Genomic DNA, 19,405 nt, shown 5'->3' on the forward strand with positions numbered 1-19,405 from the left:
TGATCGCAGTTATTTGAGTAGATCGCTATCACTTTGTAAAATCGTGTTCATTTGCTGAGTTTCCTTCTCTTGAGTCGAGACCAATCTACCAGAATTTTTCTGTAATAGGTAGACGCATATAGCGAAATACAATATAAAGTGACAATTATTACGTGTTTTATTTTACATGTTGTGCCAGCCCTAAGTATTAGTTTATATCTATCTATTTGATTTTTGTTTTTTACCTATATGGCCCACAACCCTCAGGGTTCAGGATTTGCACCCCCGCGTTAAACACCTGTAACGTACAGGTGTTATTTATACACACAACTACTCGGTGTAGCTGGAAGGGAAGGAGAACACACACGCCTCCAAGTGGCGTTTTCAGGAACCTCCGGCACAGAGACACAGACGACAACCAGGTTGTAGACACCAGTTTATTGCAGAGAGTGGAGGCTCGTTGGAATTAGCCCAGGAGCAGATGGACATGTGTCATGACACAGGCTCCTCTCCTGAGAGTGTGTGGGGATGGGGGCTTTACCTGCTGCTCGTTACACCAACCAACGAGCAATGGTTATGCAGCCACTCTGATCCCGGGTCCCCAATTATCTAGATCAAGGTCAGGTGTATCATTCTCTTAACACACACACACACACACACACACACACACACACACACACACACACACACACACACACACACACACACACACACACACAGGCATATGTGTGTTTAACTGACTATATCTGACCTAAATAGACTCTCCCTATGGGACGCCCATGTCCAGCCAAGCATAGTGTAGAGTAGGTTAGCTCACTCTTCCGTGTGTGTGTGTGTGTGTGTGTGTGTGTGTGTGTGTGTGTGTGTGTGTGTGTGTGTGTGTGTGTGTGTGTGTGTGTGTGTGTGTGTGTGTGTGTGTGTGTGTGTGTGTGTGTGTGTACCCGCTCTCAGCTGTGTGTGTGCGCAGTGCATTGCTTGGAGGAGAATGTTTGGGTGTGTACTCAAGTCTGCATGTCTGGTGTCTAGTGCAAGTCCCTGTAATCTAGAATCTTGTCATTGTGTGTGTGTGTGTGTGTGTGTGTGTGTGTGTGTGTGTGTGTGTGTGTGTGTGTGTGTGTGTGTGTGTGTGTGTGTGTGTGTGTGTGTGTGTGTGTGTGTGTGTGTGTGTGTGTTGCTAGCTCTGCGTGACCAGGAAGATCTTATCTAGTTTTTTTTCTCACAGCATTTAGGGCTGAGTCAGTGGATACAACTGGCCACATGCACAACCCACGCGCTGCGCGCACACACTCACACATTCATTCAACAATAATACTTGCACACACACCTTTCCACTCTGATGATTGGAGACTTATTCATTCAGTGCATGCGCGCACACGCACACGCGCGCGCACACGCACACGCACACGCACACACACACTCATACCACAGGCTAGTCAGAAAAGTGCTGCGTGCTCTAATTGTAGATCAAAAAGATGAGTTCTGGAAGGTCTCTCTCTCACACACTCTTCATTTCTTGATGTGTCTTCAGTGTTGGGATAGGAGCCTCCTACAGTATGTGGTACGCTTAATGAGTAGGTGCATGTTTTTTTAGTACGTGTGCATCAAATTCAGAGCCCGACACAAACTTTTACAAGTGCTCAAACTTTTACAAGCATCAGCTGTTTGTTTGCTAAATGTTAATCTTTTAATAATTGAGTCGTAATGATCCTGCATAATTCTAATCCATTATAATCAATTTTGATATTCTCAGTTTACGCTTATTTATGATATGAAAAATAGTTGACGGCTGGAGAGGATGGTTGACAATAGCCCAAATCTGGTTGCTCTGGGCAACCACTATTGTTGGGCCCCTGAAATGCAAAGTACCGGAATGACATACCGTATCCAGTGGCAAATCGTAGCGTGCAAACACTTCACACCACACTGGCAAGCATATCCCACAATGCATTGTGAGGGCAAGACGTCATCATCATTAACCCTCAACATGCTGGAAAGAAGTGGAGGGGCCATGCATCGTTCTTATTTACACACACACACACACACACACACACTACAGTACATTGGACCATACTATTCATATGTATTTTGGAGTACGTAGTACGCCATTTTGGATAGAGTGTACCTGCTCTACACGCAGCCTCTCCAGATAAGCTCATCTGTGGTTGGTTTACAATTGGTCTTTCTGATGATGTTGATTTTGTTTTTGTTTTTACCCCAGAAGCAGCCGGCTGCAGCGTAGCTGAAGATGTCTGATAATGGGGAGGTCGAGGACAAGCCCCCAGCTCCGCCCATGAGGAACACCAGCACCATGATCGGCTCCTGCAACAAGGACCCCGCCCCCCTGAACCACGGCTCCAAGCCCCTCCCACCCAACCCAGAGGACAAGAAAAAGAAGGATCGATCAATCCGATCAATACTCACAGGGGGAGGGGATAAGAGTAAGTGACCTTTTCTTTCCTCAGCCATGGAAAAAAAGTGAGAAATATAAGTTTTGTTCAGTTAAAGAGTGTGTGTGTGTGTGTGTGTGTGTGTGTGTGTGTGTGTGTGTGTGTGTGTGTGTGTGTGTGTGTGTGTGTGTGTGTGTGTGTGTGTGTGTGTGTGTGTGTGTGTGTGTGTGTGTGTGTGTGTGTGTGTGTGAGACAAGAGTTCAGGGATCAATCCAATTGATTGATGCTGACAGATGTAGACAAGAGAGCAACCGTGTGTGTGTGTTGTACAACAGATTACTATGTCCAATAAACATGAGTGGTTGAGATTATGTGCATTAAGTGCCCTTCAGCAAGGCATGTAACCTGATTAGAGCTGGCTGGTGATATAAACCAAGGACAGCTCCCAATATCTCCCAGTATCTCCCCGTGCCTTTGAAGCAGCCACGCACCCCTCCTTAACGCAACCTCTCGTCCTGGTAAATAAAACGGAGCTAACTGGCGTCGCCGCCACGGCGACGTGCTCCCCCGCGCACCACATGAATAATGTGAATAATGTGACGTGTGCGGCTTCAGCTTGGCCTTATTGTGTCAGAGCTGAGAGGCGGAAACACGCTGCGATTATCTCCATATTACCGTGGGTTTTGGATTTAGAAGGCAATTACATCAGTGCTTTATTTTCTGTGTGCGTTATCCTCTTGTTTCCTTCACGTTGATCCACGGAGGCATTTATTGTTGAAAACGGGATAAATGACCTCTGGCCGCTCGCCGGTCGGCTCTGTCTGCTTGGTGTCTTGCACGTTGGATCGGGGCGTAAATCTGTCCGGGGTTCAGCGGCAGGAGGAGCCGCTGAACCCCAGGACACATCAGGAGTTGTCCTTCAACGTTTGTCATCGTTGTGGTCCAGCCGTGACTCGGACACTTTTCTGAAATATGAGCCCTTGAAAAGCAGCTGGACGCCCGCTGGACAAGACAGGTGACTCCGAGGCTGTTAATAAACATGAGAACACACTCACATCCTTCCATTCCACTGCAGGCGTCGACGGTGTTAATTACAATCTTGTTAGCGGCTCGTTTGCGGTCATTAACTCCTTAATGGCGGATGACCTTTGACCCTGACCTCCGTCCCCGCTGCAGCTGCTGCTGTGCGGCCGTGGGCTTTGGGGCAAAAGAACATGGTTTTTCGAAATGTGTTAATTTGCAAATTAATGAGGCCATTGAGGTCTTCACTCAAGGTTGAAAGAATACATTGAGACGAGTGTACACACCCTGTTATATACAGTATACATACACACACACACACACACACACACACACACACACACACACACACACACACACACACACAGACTAGTACCCTACGAACCAGACAGGACTACAAGACAGATCCCCCATGATGCTTTGGGAGAAGCTATGCCTGCAGTGAGTGTTTCCCAGGCGATAGCCGGTATGCCTTCTCTTTATATTGTTTTTTTTTCAGTGTTTTTTCTTTCTTCAGATTGACTTTTTCTTTTTTTTATTCCTTTTCACTCCTTCCAACCACTCAGCCTGTTTTTGTTTTTTTTCCATCTATCTTCTGTCAGCCTCTCTCCCTCTTTCTCACTCCTTTCACTCTGTATCCGTTACACCACATGTAAGTCTTTTGTCATTTTAATGAACCTGCTTCCCCTACCACGCATGCCCTGGACGCACGGGCACACGCACGCACGCACGCACGCACCCACACACACACACACACACACTACACTTACTCTCCTCATGTCCCTCTGGACTTTTTTTTTTTTTTCTACCAATATATTTTCCATTTCTCTAGTTGAAACCTTTGGGCTTATCTATTCTGAAGGGAAACATTTGTATTTTTGGGCTTTTTCGAGTATAACATGTGAAATAGAATCTTGAATATTAATTCCAGTCCCTTAAAGCAGCACAGAGTAGAAACGGTACATACACTACATGGTGTTGATAATAAACCACATTTTTCCACCACTGCGTCCTGAAACAGAGGAACAATCTGCCGGGAAAATGGCTTTTCTACCTGGGGGTTGAAGAGCAGATTAACCCCGCTGATATCCTGGTTCTGCTAAATGTTTAAAATAATTATTTACGTCTCTGTCTTTCAGCCAATAAGAAGAAGGAGCGTCCAGAGATCTCTCTGCCGTCTGATTTCGAGCACACCATCCACGTGGGCTTTGATGCCGTGACCGGAGAATTCACTGTAAGTTTCTGTTGTTTTTTTTCCCTCTGATTTATATAAACAACATAAATGTAGCTCCTCATCAAACCTGACTGTGGGTGCTCTCATTTCACACACATGTTTATACGTGTGTGTGTGTGTGTGTGTGTGTGTGTGTGTGTGTGTGTGTGTGTGTGTGTGTGTGTGTGTGTGTGTGTGTGTGTGTGTGTGTGTGTGTGTGTGTGTGTGTGTGTGTGTGTGTGTGTGTATGTGTGTGTGTTTGCAGTGGTACACTGCTTACACTACATGGCTTCAGAATGAGTCATTACAAATAATTCGATAAGACAATGAAGTCTTTATTTAGCCACTCAATTTTCCAGCCACGGACCCCTGTTAGCCCCAAGTTAAGCTCAGTGTGTGTGTGATTGTGTTTGTGCATTTAATCGTAAATAATTCCCTGCTCGCCTCATGACGCTGGATTTAATCCTTCCTCCTCTTATGTGTACATACAAACACACAGTGCACCTTCTGAATTCATTTGAAAACTATCAGAAGACTAAAGAGCCAAATTAGAAAAGCAAGGTTGCGAGACCAGGGGAGAGATGGAGTGATAGAGTAGTAAACAGAGGTGTCTGTCTGTCTGTCTGAGATAAACTGAGCCCGGAAGGATGAGTAGAATGTAAAAAAGAAAAGCAGGGAGCTGTGTGACCCAGTTCCACCACCTTGTTGGTTCTGATTTAAAGATTTGGCATCAGATGAGATGTCCTTCAGCCATGCTGCAGTAGCCTCGCCTTGCTCGCCACCCCGAAACCCGCTCAAACTCGTTTCATGCAGTAGAGATGTAAATATGAAGATCACACACAAGTTTACTAGTGACAGGCAGGGTCTTCTATTTTCCGATTTTTTTGTGGTTTATTAACTTATCAACGTGTGTGTGTGCGTGTGCGTCCAGGGCATGCCCGAGCAGTGGGCCCGTCTCCTGCAGACGTCCAACATCACAAAACTGGAGCAGAAGAAGAACCCTCAGGCCGTCCTCGACGTTCTCAAGTTCTACGACTCCAAAGAGACGGCCAACAGCCAGAAGTACATGAGCTTCACAGGTACACACACATAAATACACACTCATAAAAGGATGCATGCATGTAAGACTATCTACACACAGGATATAGAATACTGAGTGTTGACTTCTTCCTGCTCCTCACATACATCTATATATTTCTTTGTTGGTGAAGGATCCGCACAGTGTGTTTACCCAGCAGTGGATGTACACTGTACGTTCACCCCCAGCAGCCGTCTTTCAAGGGCGTGTGGGCTTACAGGCACCTACCGAACGCCTGTACATAAATACACAGTTTTTTCGCTCAGAGCCAGGAAATAGTCTGTTTCATAAACACAGAAGCAAAGTCGCTCCCAAAGTCAGATCCAGAAAAGAGACATTCTCAAAGGGTACACACACACACACACACACACTTACACACACACACACACACACACACAGACACACACTCTTCCTTTACACCGCGTTCCAAATTATTATGCAAATTGGATTTAAGTGTCATACACATTTTTTTTTTTTGTTTTTCAATTCAACTCATGGATGGTGTTGTGTCTCAGGGCTCTTTGGATCCCTGAAATCAACCTCAGACACCTGTGATAATTAGTTTGCCAGGTGAGCCCAATTAAAGCGAAACTACTTAAGAAGGACGTTCCACATTATTAAGCAGGCCACAGGTTTCAAGCAATATAGGAAAGAAAAAGGATCTCTGCTGCCGAAAAGCGTCAAATAGTGCAATGCCTTGGACAAGGTATGAAAACATGAGATATTTCACGAAAACTTAAGCCTGATCATCGTACTGTGAAGAGATTTGTGGCTGATTCAGAGCACAGACGGGTTGGTGCAGGTAAAGGCACAATGAGGAAGGTTTCTGCCAGACAGATTCATGGGATTAAGAGAGCAGCTGCTAAAATGCCATTACAAAGCAGCAAACAGGTATTTCAAACTGCTGGTGCCTCTGGAGTCCTGCCAACATCAAGGTGTAGGATCCTCCAGAGGCTTGCAGTTGCGCATAAACCTACTATTCGGCCACCCCTAACCAATGCTCACAAGCAGAAACGGTTGCAGTGGGCCCAGAAATAGATGAAGACTCATTTTCAAACAGTCTTGTTTAGCGATGAGTGCCCTGCAACCCTGGATGGTGCAGATGGAAGGAGTAGTGGATGATTGGTGGATGGCCACCATGTCCCAACAAGGCTGCGACGTCAGCAAGAAGGTGGCGGAGTCATGTTTTGGGCCTGAATCATGGGGAGAGAGCTGGTAGGCACCTTTAGGGACCCTGAAGGTGACTGACCACTTTCTTCCATGGCACAAAAAGAAGAACCGTGCCTTCCGTAGCAAAATCATCTTCCTGCTTGACAATGCACCATCTCATGCTGCAAAGAATACCTCTGTGTCATTGGCTGCTATGGGCATAAAAGGAGAGAAGCTCATGGTGGGGCCCCCATCCTCCCCTGACCTCAACCCTATTGAGAACCTTTGGAGCATCCTCAAGCAAAAGATCTATGAGGGTGGGAGGCAGTTGGCATCAAAACAGCAGCTCTGGGAGGCTGTTCTGACATCCTGCAAAGAAATTCAAGCAGAAACTCTCCAAAAACTCCCAAGTTCAATGGATGCAAGAATTGTGAAGGTGATATCAAAGAAGGGTCCTATGTTAACATGTAACTTGGCCTGTTAAGATGTTTTTGATTGAAATAGCTTTTGATTCCAGTAAATATGACCTCCTAATGCTGCACATTTAACAAATGACCATTTTCAGTTCTTCACAAACTATAAAATGTTTTGAAACTCTGTTGTGCATAATAATTTGGAGCAGTGCATTTTGAGTTTTTTATTTTTGAAAAAAATACTGTTATCATAGGGAGGTTTGTTCAATAACATTTGAATTATACCCTAACGGTTGATGACTTAAAAATTATACTGACTGTCATTTGCATCGACTATTTGGGAAAATCAGAGAAAAATATCATTTGCATAATAATTTGGAATGCAGTGTATATGCGTGTCTCACAGCTGCTAATATACTGTTTGCTGTTGTTGTTGTTTTTTCTCAGATAAAAGTGCAGATAACTACAACTCCTCAACCACAACGGTAAGACGACTTCCCACCAGGTTCAGTTACAACATTAATCCTGCATTGTGCCTCGTTGTGATTTATATAGTAAATGACCCCCCGTCCCCCGAAGAGCTTTGGTTTCCATCCCGTCACCCCTTGTCATCTGCAGAGAAAATGTGCTAAAAGTGAATGGGTGGGTAATCATCTTTTTTTTTTGGATGGGAAATGTTTTCCATGTTGTAGGAAAAAAAATTAATCTCAGAGTTTTGTTTTGTTCGGGAATTTGCATAACGTAAATAAACTGCGGCGCCTTTTTCTGTTTTCTGTGCCCGAGCCGTTGCGTTCCCCGGGTGATCTCTCTTCCTCATCTTCGAAAGTTCCCCCAAGTTCAGCAACACTAGTCAGGGTTAACAAAAGAGTCACAGGAGTGTGACCGAGAGAAAGACACACACACACGTACGCACGCACACACACACACACACACACAGAGCAGGGATGAGGTAACGACTGTGTGAGAATGGAGGGAAAGTGGGAGAGATAAATAAGGAGGTGAGAGGAAAGCAAATTGGACAAAATAATTTGTCGTTAACTGAACACGTCAAAGCACAACAGAACTGGAACCCGAGATAACGTATTGCACCCGTCTTGTGCAATAACAGCAAACAACTTGTGTATAATTATTTTTTATCATTCATTATTTTATAATGAATTAGTGAAAAGTACAAATAAAAAGACGTTGATGAATGTTTTGCTGATAAATCTATTTGAGATGTATTATTTCAGTCTTTAAGACGTTTGCATCTAGTTTTTAAAGGGTCACTATAACAAAACGTTAAAAAAAAAAAAAAAGCTACGGAAGGCTAACTAAGGAAGATAACATTCGTCAGGCGTCCATCGTATCAACCTGCTGGACGCGGAGCCGGTGACCGTGAACCGTCAGGCAGAAAAAAAACAGCCGAAAACATGTCTTCTTAGGGACAACAAACAGGAAAGAAGGGAATGCAAGGAGGGGCGTGTCTTCCACAAGGACAAGGTGTGCAGGAGGTGAGATGTGGAGGAGCGACAGATGACAGACATGGTTGGAGGGAAAAGCGGAGGGATGGTGCCGCTCCTTAGGACGCACTCATCTCTCTCTCTCTTTCTGCATTGTGAATCAGCATCTTTTCCTCCTTTTACCGAACCTCACTGCAGCCTGGTCAGAGAGAGAGAGAGAGAGAGAGAGAGAGATAGAGAGAGAGATAGAGAGATAGAGAGAGAGAGAGAGAGAGAGAGAGAGAGAGAGAGAGAGAGAGAGAGAGAGAGAGGGAGACAGGGAGACAGGGAGACAGGGCGACAGGGCGACAGGGCGACAGGGCGATAGGGCGATAGGGAGACAGAGAGAGAGAGAGAGAGAGAGAGATCCTCGCGACGGCGTTAAAGGGGCATCGCCGTGTCTAAGCCCCGCCCTCCCCTCACCGCCCACATCTTCTCACACCCTCCAGAACTCCAAGGCGGTGTCCGAGACGCCCGCCATAGCAACCGTATCCGAGGATGAGGATGAGGACGAGGCAGCGCCCCCTCCGGTGGTGGCCCCCCGACCCGAACACACCAAATCCGTAAGTACAAGCGCACACACGCGCACACGCGCGCACACACACAAATAAACAAAAACTTATATTTCTCACTTCTTTCCATCGCTGAGGGAAGAAGGCTCTCAAAACTGAATTAAAAACATCCACACATGAAAAGGTAAATGAACATATCAGCACTTCTTAGACAAATCAGATGAAAATCAAATTCACTGGCCTGAAGTGCATTTTCTTTTACAGATGGATGGATGGATAAATAGATAGGACATTGCATTGTCTTATCTAACATCAAAACAGGAGCAAAATAATAATAATAATAAAGCTTTACAATAAAAATATGAAAAAGAAAATGGCAATATATGGAAAAATATACAATGAAGCTGTTAACCGTACATAATAAAAAAACTGGCAATATACACTAAACCTAATGATAAACAATAAATATAACCCAAAAATAACAGAAAAACAAAAGTGAAAATAAAATATCCAGTCCTCCACAACAACTTATGAAATAAACAGTGAAGCAGAAGATGAACTTTAGATAGAAATGCTGACAATAAATATGAGCCCTAAAGCGTAAACAAAATGTTGGCAATAAGCCTATAAACCAAATATGTAACTGTAAACATACGCCTCTGTATTAACAAATTAGTTGGTGTATTTCAAACTCAAAATATGACAAAACGGAACCATATAAGTATTTACAATCACATGTCAATGCTTTGAACAAAGAGCTTGAATTAACATCCCGGCACTGATCCCAAACGAGGGGAAGAAACAGCTCCTCCACGGGGGTTCTGTGGACGTCCAAACACCGGTTTGTGTGATGGAGCTCTCTGTTCTCGTCCCCCGCGGCCAAAACATCAAGGTCAGGACCCGGGCAGAGAAACACGGAAACAACGCTCACACACATGAGCGTCTGCTGCTGCTGCTGCGGCGTCTGCTGCTGCTGCGGCGGCTGCGGCTGCTCCAGGCTTATTGTCATTTGATACTAATACCAGACCTGATGACAACACCCTGAGAGGAAAGAGACGCTGGCTGAGGGTTAAACTCAGTTCACTTCAGTTAAAAAGTGTTTTTCTCACTAGTGTTATTTCAGTCATGACAAACATTACGGTAATTGTTTTTTGCCTTTTCAAATTGGTTTGTAATCGAAGGTTCCGAAAAAAAGACAAGCCTGTAAGGCTGAGCTCTCCATGGAATGATGGCCAGCGTCGCTAAGGAGACGTATTTGAAAGACGACGCTCCGTGTTAAGCCGAGTTGTCTGAAATGACCCATTGGAAGCGGAAAGAAAGACCGAGAAGTTGGGAAAGGAATGTAACAAGGCAGATATGCAGTTGTTTCTTGGGATTAAAATCCACGTTGGTCGTCACTCCATAGACCATGGTTTTAACTCCCCCTCCCCTCCCTCCCTCTCCCTCTCTCCCCTCCCTCCCTCAGATATACACCCGCTCAGTGATCGAGCCCATTCCTCCGCCTCCGACCAAAGATGCAGCGACGTCGCCTATCTCGCTTCCTTCCGCCACCGCCGCCGCCGCCGCCACCCCCGCCGCTGCCCCCACCGAGGGCAGCACTAACAGCCAGCCAGCCGCCAGCCCCGCCCCCGGCCCCTCGGTGCCCCGCCCCCAGGACAAGGGCAGGAAGAAGAAGATGTCGGACGAAGAGATTCTCGAGAAACTACGTAATGTCCCTTCAAATGCACACACACACACACACACAGACACACACACACACACACACACACACACAGACACACACCAACCTACACTGAACCTGTGGAGGTGATGGACCGTACCACTTGACCTCCAGACGGGGGTTCATCAGTAAAAACCTTCAGAGGATCTGAGCTCTGCTGTCAGAACGGTCTACTAATTAATTTAGCGATGACAGATGACTCTGCGCCACGGATCTGTCTGTGAAATGTCACTTACTGGCAGAGAGAGCGGTCGCCACGTGCTCTGCATCCCAATGTTTTCAATTTATCCAGGAAATGCTCAGCAACATTATTTCAACCTGGTGTTGGCTATTGGGGTAAAAAAAAAAAGGCCCAAAATTTTGAAGCGCAAACTCTAATGAATGTTATTTAATTATCAGTCAGTCTTTGGCCCCATGACAGCATTTAGAGTGGGACAAATGTTCTTATTTTCCTTTTTATTACAATTCATTACAATTATATTATTATATTATGTGAATTAGTCGATAAGCAACGGATGGAGACGAAATAAGACGCTCTTTTCTGTACTTTCAAAGCGGTTTCATGTGAATTTTGGTGTCGCATTTATTATATAACAGAGCATAGAGGGAGATCCACATGGAATATATGGAAATGATCATATCATTCAAACCTATTTAACTAATTTTTTATTAAATGCATATCAGACAAATACAAATATGTCAGTCTTAGAAATGTTCTACAACCCTGTGTGTATATCATGAACCCCGCATGGGGCCGTAGTTCACGTAGGAGTAGTTCTAATGTGTGGTGGATGAAAAACAGTGTTAAGTAGACATTAAATCATCGGCCAAAACTGAAGCCAAATTTGAGGAACCACCCACCACTGGAGGTGGATTAGAAGGTCTGGACCCGGTTCGGTCGGGTTTACCTAAAAAGCCTCCACCGTTCTGCAGTCATTGAGGTTAACAAATATTAAATAAAAACAGATCAATAATTTACGAAACCTTTAAGAATCTCTCTCTCTCTCTCTCTCTTTCTCTCTCTCTCTCTCTCTTTTCTGGAAACTTGGTAATGATTTATTTATTTTATTTTACCTTTTGGTTTCATTTTGACCTTACCTCTCTTCCATCCAATAAAAACCTGTATTCTTTCAAACCATGCCCCACGCTTCTCCAGACGTGCTCAGGTCTCCCTCTACTGGTAAGACCGGGACACTGCACGTCTCTTGTTGAGGGACGGAGCTGCCGTCCGCTCGCCCCGCCCCGTTGTCCAACCCTCACGTCTGATTGGTCCTCCTGTCCTCCTCCGTTGTCCAATCTCCTGCGGTTACTCGGTGACTCAGTGAAATTGAGCAAAGTCTCTTCGACTGCCCCTCTCCCGTGTGCTCTAAGAACTGCCTCAGGTGGACTTTCTCTCTTTCCCTGTTATTATTGTTTTGTTTGACTCCCCTCTTTCTTTATTCTACTGTGTGATCTCTCTCTCTCTCTATCTCTCTCTCTCTCTCTCTCCCTCTCTCCCTCTCTCTCCGCCAGTCAAGCATGCTGCGTTGAGCTGGTGTTGAACCAGAGTGTGGTGTTCACAGAATCAGAATGAATAGGGACGCACACCTCCACCTGTATTCATTCTAGTTCTTGGTTTTTTTAACCTGGCGCTCATCACTCAACTACAGCACGAGACATCGATGCTGCCTCCGATCCCTCATCTCTTCTGTTGGATCATCATCCCTTCTCTTCATTTGTGTTTTATTTGTCCTCTATCTTTTCCATCTCTCGCTCGCTCTCTCTCTCTCCCGGCATCTGTCCGGCTGACGCCCGGTTGTTCCTCACTCCTCTCTCTCTCTCTCTCTCTCTCTCTCTTTCAGGAAGCATAGTGAGCGTAGGAGACCCCAAAAAGAAGTACACCCGCTTTGAGAAGATTGGACAAGGGTATGTGTGTTTTGACGGCCCCATCGTTCGTCATGCACGGCCAGAACAAATAATGTTATTTCAGGAAAATGGATCATTTGATGAAGTGTTCGGAGAAAATAGAACAGTAATGGCTATTAGACTGATGGATATTAGATATATGGATGATATGTGGATATAAATACCTTTATTTATTTATTTATTTTTATGCCTAATGAGGCCGTCATACATCATCATAAATCCTATAAAATATATACTAATCCATTCAGATAGTCTTGTATGATTTATCAAATGATTCGGGACACATACAGTATATTATCTGGCACACGTCTTCGGGTTATTATTTCTACCTATTTATCCACCAAATGTTCACGTTAATTTAGAGTGTTATATCGCCACACATGTATATCCGCTCATTGAGGCTGTTTGAATACCCGCTCCATCTCTGGTTCTGTGCTGTGTCCAGTATCTAGTTACAGAACCCAGAATCGCGATTGTGGCGCCGCCGCCCCTTGCGGCCGCCTGCGCAAGAGCCTCGTGTCGATGACGCACATTTTAGTAGTTTTAGTATTTTTAGAGCTTATTGTGCGTTATCACCGGGTGTCATGACATTTCACTGCAATATATTGATGACCCCATGTATGTGACAAATAACCTCTTGAATCTCGATCTCATCCTATCCTGTGTTTTCCCAGCGCTTCTGGAACGGTCTACACCGCCATAGACATCGCTACCGGACAGGAGGTGAGACGTCCCTTCTTCATCTCCTTCTCCATTTTAACCTCCGATAAAGGAATGACGTCGTCGCTGACGCCGGATTCGTGGAGAAGGGGAAGGAAGCCAAACTGACATTACTGTGGGAGGAGCATCCAGGAAAGAGGGGAAAAAAACATATCTGAGCTTCGAATGTCACCTTCAGCTATCGGAGTGATGTGTATGATGTGTGTTGTTTGGAAAAACACTTACAACTTCTGAAAGTTGTGTAATGAAATATTATTTAGTAGTTTATGTCAGTTAAAGGATAAGAAAAGGGGGAGAATTGCGTTGTAGGCTTAAAGTTTCAGTAGAACTTTAAGTAGAAAATAAGCATAGAGCTCAATAGAGCTGTCACAATAAGTACTTAATCACCTGATCACTATTATTTGAGCAAATCACAATTTTGTTAAACTTCCATCCAAATATTAGGGGAATTTTAGATTATGGAAATGTTCCAGTAATTAAAATACAAATGATGAGCATTTCCATCTGTTTGTTATATGACAGTGAATTGAGTTAACAAAAAAATTAAAATTAATCTGTTAATTCCATTTTCTTGTATGACAATTGCTGGATAGAATATCCTGATCGTAACTGATCGAGTACTTAAAACGTTAAAGGTTAAGGGAGAATGAAATATATCCAGGTTGTGAAAGTTTAATTGACGGTGTGAAAGAGAGAGAGCATAATGAGGAATCCAGCTGAGACATTGTTCTGTGGATTTGAAGGACTCCTCCCTATCTCTTTCTCTCTCTCCATATCTCTCCTCCCTCTCCATATCTCTCTCTCCTCCCTATCTCTCTCTCTCTCCCTATCTCTCTCCCTCCCTATCTCTCTCTCTCCCTGTCTCCCTCCCTCCCTATCTCTCTCTCTCCCTGTCTCCCTCCCTATCGCTCTCCCTCCCTGTCTCCCTCCCTCCCTATCTCTCTCTCCCTGTCTCCCTCCCTATCTCTCTCTCTCCCTCCCTATCTCTATCTCTCCCTGTCTCTCTCCCTATCTCTCTCTCTCTTCCTCCCTATCTCTCTCCCCCTCTCTCAGGTTGCCATCAAACAGATGAACCTGCAGCAGCAGCCTAAGAAGGAGCTGATCATCAATGAGATCCTGGTGATGAGGGAAAACAAGAACCCCAATATAGTAAACTACCTGGACAGGTAACACACACACACACACACACACACACACACACACACACACACATAATCGTGAATCCTATGACTTCATAAAATAACTTTAGACAACTGTGACTACTGGCAACAATGCTCTAAAATAAAAAATAACAATCATAAAACTATGATCCTTTATTATACTTATTCTCTGTGTTTATCTGTGTTACGCCACTATGGTGCAAACAAATGAGTCAAAAATACTTTAAAAGTGTGTGTGTGTGTGTGTGTGTGTGTGTGTGTGTGTGTGTGTGTGTGTGTGTGTGTGTGTGTGTGTGTGTGTGTGTGTGTGTGTGCGTCCGGCGTGCGTGTGCGCGCGGTGCAGTTACCTGGTTGGAGACGAGCTGTGGGTTGTCATGGAGTACCTGGCCGGAGGGTCGCTGACGGACGTCGTCACAGAAACCTGCATGGACGAGGCTCAGATCGCTGCGGTGTGCAGAGAGGTGTGTGTGTGTGTATGTATGTGTGTGTGTTTGTGTGTGTGTGTGTGTGTGTGAGCTCACGCCTCAAATAGCTCCCTGAGTTTCAATGAGCTAGTCTCTCTGACACGTTTTATCTGTTCTCTCACCCTCCTGCCTCTCTTTCACTCCCTCAATTTAACTCAAGTTTTGCTTCAGTGGCATGGCAAGAGTTCTTATATTGTCAAAGCATACAAACACATGTATACATGCATGGAGACATTAATTAAATGGATCATCATTTATCTCCCTCCCTCTCCAGTGTCTCCAGGCGTTGGAGTTCCTCCACTCCAACCAGGTGATCCATCGAGACATCAAGAGTGACAACATCCTGCTGGGCATGGACGGCTCCGTCAAGCTCAGTCAGTTTAAATCCCCTTGAAGCCACATGTCGCTTAATAACTCCATTTTAACCGTCATTAACAGTTGGAACCAGCCTTTACTGAGCCCTTGATCCGCCGACCGCTTTTGGCTAATTAAGGTTGCTTAAGGTGATAGGATGAAAACGTTGGCGACTGCTGTGGGAGATTCTATCGGAAAGAGGGAGGTTGCATCTCAGGAATTCGAGGGTGCTCCAGGGTCATTCTGTTCAACTTGAAAACTTAAACAGAGTTCATTAAATATTCGGACAAAATGTGGGAGAACTGTTGTTTTGTCGCGTTCGTCCGCCGCCGAGCAGCAGCGATGGTTTATTTAGTTGCAGTGATGTCCTTTGTCCAGTAGGGAGAGCTGTGGCTTTTCCTTACGGCTCGATTTGGCACATAATGTCCAAACGGCAGAAACGGAATTAATGACCGCAGCGGCATCAATCTTCATATCGCTGCGGTCACACAGCTCCATTCTCTGAGTGATGATGTTTAAATGTAATTGTAAGGTGTGTGTGTGCGTGCGCGCACGTCCCCTGTGCCGACACTACCGGGCACAGGTAGTGTAGTATTTCATCATAAAAAAAAATATGAATCCCAAACATATTTTTCTCTCCTCTCCTCAGCTGACTTCGGGTTCTGTGCCCAGATCACCCCCGAGCAGAGCAAACGCAGCACCATGGTGGGCACGCCGTACTGGATGGCTCCTGAGGTGGTGACTCGGAAGGCCTACGGGCCCAAAGTGGACATCTGGTCCCTGGGCATCATGGCCATCGAGATGGTGGAGGGGGAGCCGCCCTACCTGAACGAAAACCCACTCCGGGTACGCGGGGTTGTGCGGGCGGGGGGGCTTGCACAGAGAACCGTTTAGAGCCAGAACCTTCTGGAACAGCCTCGGTCCTTAAAACAGATCGTGGTCGCGTTCCCACGGCACCGAGGAACCAAGGGAAGGCGGTGCCGTATGCTTTGTGCTGAACAAACGGCTGGTGCAGCTTCCTCCGTTTGACCAACTAGCATTGTTCAGTACTACAAACACCACCCGAGTGGTTCCCGTTCCCCCGAAAAGTACCACCTCGCTTGCCGGGACCAAGAACTATCAAAGTGGATCAATTACAGAACCAAGTTCCTCTTGTGGAGGAGAAAGGCAGAAGTTCCTAACTTCCTGGTTCCTGAGGTGGTTCCTGGATGATAGAAAGGCATATTGTCTATGTTTGCGGGCGTGTGTGTGTGTGTGTGTGTGTGTGTGTGTGTGTGTGTGTGTGTGTGTGTGTGTGTGTGTGTGTGTCTGTCTTTGGTTGTGGCAACCCGCTAACCCCACCCTTCCCGTCACCCAGGCGCTGTATCTCATCGCAACCAACGGAACGCCAGAACTCCAGAACCCGGAGAAGCTGTCGTCGATATTCAGAGAATTCCTCAACTGCTGCCTGGAGATGGACGTGGAGAAGAGAGGGTCGGCCAAAGATCTGCTGCAGGTAAAAGAGTGTGTGTGTGTGTGTGTGTGTGTGTGTGTGTGTGTGTGTGTGTGTGTGTGTGTGTGTGTGTGTGTGTGTGTGTGTGTGTGTGTGTGTGTGTGTGTGTGTGTGCGCGCACGCGGTGAGAGATGGACACAGCTGAAGCGGTGAAAAGGCTGTAAAAAGTTGTATAAGGAGGGGATGACTCACGGTGAGGGAGCGAGGGAAAGAGAGGGATGACGAGCCGAGGGGAAAGGAGGTGCAGACAGAGCGAGCTACATCTCAAAAAGAGAAAGGAGCTGAAGCTACTGTTAAAGCTGCACTGGGACCGCTTGTGTGGGAGGCTTCACCTGTGTGTGTGTGTGTGTGTGTGTGTGTGTGTGTGTGTGTGTGTGTGTGTGTGTGTGTGTGTGTGTGTGTGTGTGTGTGAAGTGCAGTTTTAAAGGTTGTGTGAGGACAGCTCTGCTGTTGTGGAGGCAAATTTCAACCTGAACGTCTCTCAAACTCAAAACGATAAAAAATAGCGCCGCCATAAAAGCGCTTCAGAAGGATCTCAAGTACAACTCAAATAAAAGAGGAGAGAGGAGGGCGGCAGGGCATCCATGAGAAACAAACAAGAATAAAGACGTGATATGAAAAGCCCCAATTCCCCCCCGGGGGGGATTCGTGACGTGTTTCCTTTTCCGATACAGAAGGTGAAAATATGGGAAAGGAGCAAAGTATAAATGATGGAAATATCCAAAATATAAATCATCGTTTCAAGGGGAAAAAAAAAAAATTGGGGGTGGATTCAAAACCGTAGCTTTAGCGACGAAAGAATTGACGGAAAGTTTGTCAATAATGAAACGCTTTATGGGATGCGGAGGCTGCTTGTGTCCCATGGTGACGAACGCTGAAATTAACGGAACATACACAATGAGAATAATAAATGAACGTAGCAAAACCCCCAAAATATTCCATATTCTGTTAAATATGGACGGGAGGCGGCCATCTTTGTTTTTTGGCCAAATTTATTATTTTTAAATGAAACAATGTTCTCAATTAATTTTAAATTCCAATATGAAAGGTATTTGACTTCCTTCTCTCTCTCCCTCCCTCCCTCCCTCCCTCCCCCTCTCCTCTCTCTCCCCTCCCCTCTCTCTCTCCCTCCCTCTCTCCCTCTCTCTCTCTCCCTCCCCCTCTCCTCTCTCCCTCTCCTCTCTCCCTCTCTCTCTCTCCCTCCCCCTCTCCCTCTCCCTCTCCCTCTCCTCTCTCCCGCTCTCCCTCTCTCTCTCCCTCCATCTCCCCCTCTCCCTCTCCCCCTCTCCCCCCCCCTCCCTCTCTCTCCCCCTCTCAGCATCGCTTCCTGAAGGAGGCCAAACCTCTCTCCAGTCTGACTCCCCTCATCCTCGCCGCCAAGGAAGCCGCCAAGAACAACCGCTAGCTCCCCCCGCCTTGCACGCTCTCCGTGTGTCCGTCTATCTCTCCTTCCTTCCTTCCTTCTTTCCTTCTCTCCTACCCCCTTCTCCCTCCTGCTCTCCTCACCCTCTCCTGTTTTTAGGGAAAGCTGGCTCTCTCGCGGGCTGCGGGTGTGGCGGGGCTCGATGTATCTGTATCTCTGTCGCCGCGAGTTGCTCTTGGCCGGCGACCTTTGAACCCTGACCATGACCCTCCGGCAGGTCCTGCCACCCGCCCACACCCAAAATCCTTCTTATTCGGTTCAACTCTCCTCTGGATGGAGGAGGAGGAGGAGGAGGAGGAGGAGGAGGAGTGTGTCCGCTGGTGAATGATTCCATCGCCACCCCGTGGGTCAGGAACCAAGAAGCCCATCTGAGGAGCGAGCTGAACGGAACAAAGACTCCTGAGACTCGGTGGCTCAAGGTTTTTGTTTTGTCTGTGAAAACCCTGGACCACGTTGGCCAGCGACGCCCCCCCTGCTGTGTGTGTGTGTGTGTGTGTGTCTGTCTGTCTGTCTGTCTGTCTGTCTGTCTGTCTGTCTGTCTGGAACTCGCTAGTTATCCCTCTTAAGTTTCAGGTGGAGCAGCTGTTCTCTTTGTCTGACTCACTGTAATCGTCGTCTTGGTTCTGAAAGTGCATTTTTCATTTTATCCGGTGTGTTTTGTTTGTTTTTGGCTGGTGCGTGTGCGTGTGTGTTCTCGGACGGGGAGACGGGGTTGGCATATTTGATTGATTGTAGGATTTACCTTCTGATAGTTTTTCTGTTTTTTGTTATTTTTTAGATTTTTTTACAAAGAGCCGGTGAAATGTGGTGCTTTGTCCTGTCTGCAGTTTGAGATGTGTGTTATAGAATATTAATAATATTAATTATAATGACGAAAGGTTTACAAACAGGAGTTTTTACTGGAACCCCCTCCCTCCCTCCCAAAGTGGCCGTTA

General features: G+C 46.0%; 1 protein-coding gene across 2 annotated transcripts in view; it reads left to right on the plus strand.

Moving 5' to 3' along the window:
* The window catches only part of pak1 (p21 protein (Cdc42/Rac)-activated kinase 1), a 46,958-nt gene extending 27,553 nt beyond the window's left edge, over positions 1–19,405 (plus strand). Inside the window, exons 3-17 of one of the 2 annotated variants that reach the window (XM_080006828.1) lie at positions 2,198–2,417; positions 4,526–4,620; positions 5,531–5,678; positions 7,687–7,724; positions 9,170–9,283; positions 10,698–10,938; positions 12,109–12,132; positions 12,794–12,857; positions 13,532–13,580; positions 14,631–14,743; positions 15,081–15,198; positions 15,476–15,575; positions 16,205–16,401; positions 16,913–17,050; positions 18,366–19,405. In XM_080006828.1, the coding sequence (XP_079862954.1) occupies positions 2,225–2,417; positions 4,526–4,620; positions 5,531–5,678; positions 7,687–7,724; positions 9,170–9,283; positions 10,698–10,938; positions 12,109–12,132; positions 12,794–12,857; positions 13,532–13,580; positions 14,631–14,743; positions 15,081–15,198; positions 15,476–15,575; positions 16,205–16,401; positions 16,913–17,050; positions 18,366–18,452 (1,719 nt within the window). In that variant the 5' untranslated portion in view covers positions 2,198–2,224 and the 3' untranslated portion in view covers positions 18,453–19,405. The remainder of the gene's footprint in view (positions 1–2,197; positions 2,418–4,525; positions 4,621–5,530; positions 5,679–7,686; positions 7,725–9,169; positions 9,284–10,697; positions 10,939–12,108; positions 12,133–12,793; positions 12,858–13,531; positions 13,581–14,630; positions 14,744–15,080; positions 15,199–15,475; positions 15,576–16,204; positions 16,402–16,912; positions 17,051–18,365) is intronic. The other variant, XM_080006827.1, reaches the window with a different exon arrangement.

Source organism: Zeus faber (genome assembly GCF_960531495.2).
Source record: "Zeus faber genome assembly, chromosome: 9".
Lineage (NCBI taxonomy): Eukaryota > Metazoa > Chordata > Actinopteri > Zeiformes > Zeidae > Zeus > Zeus faber.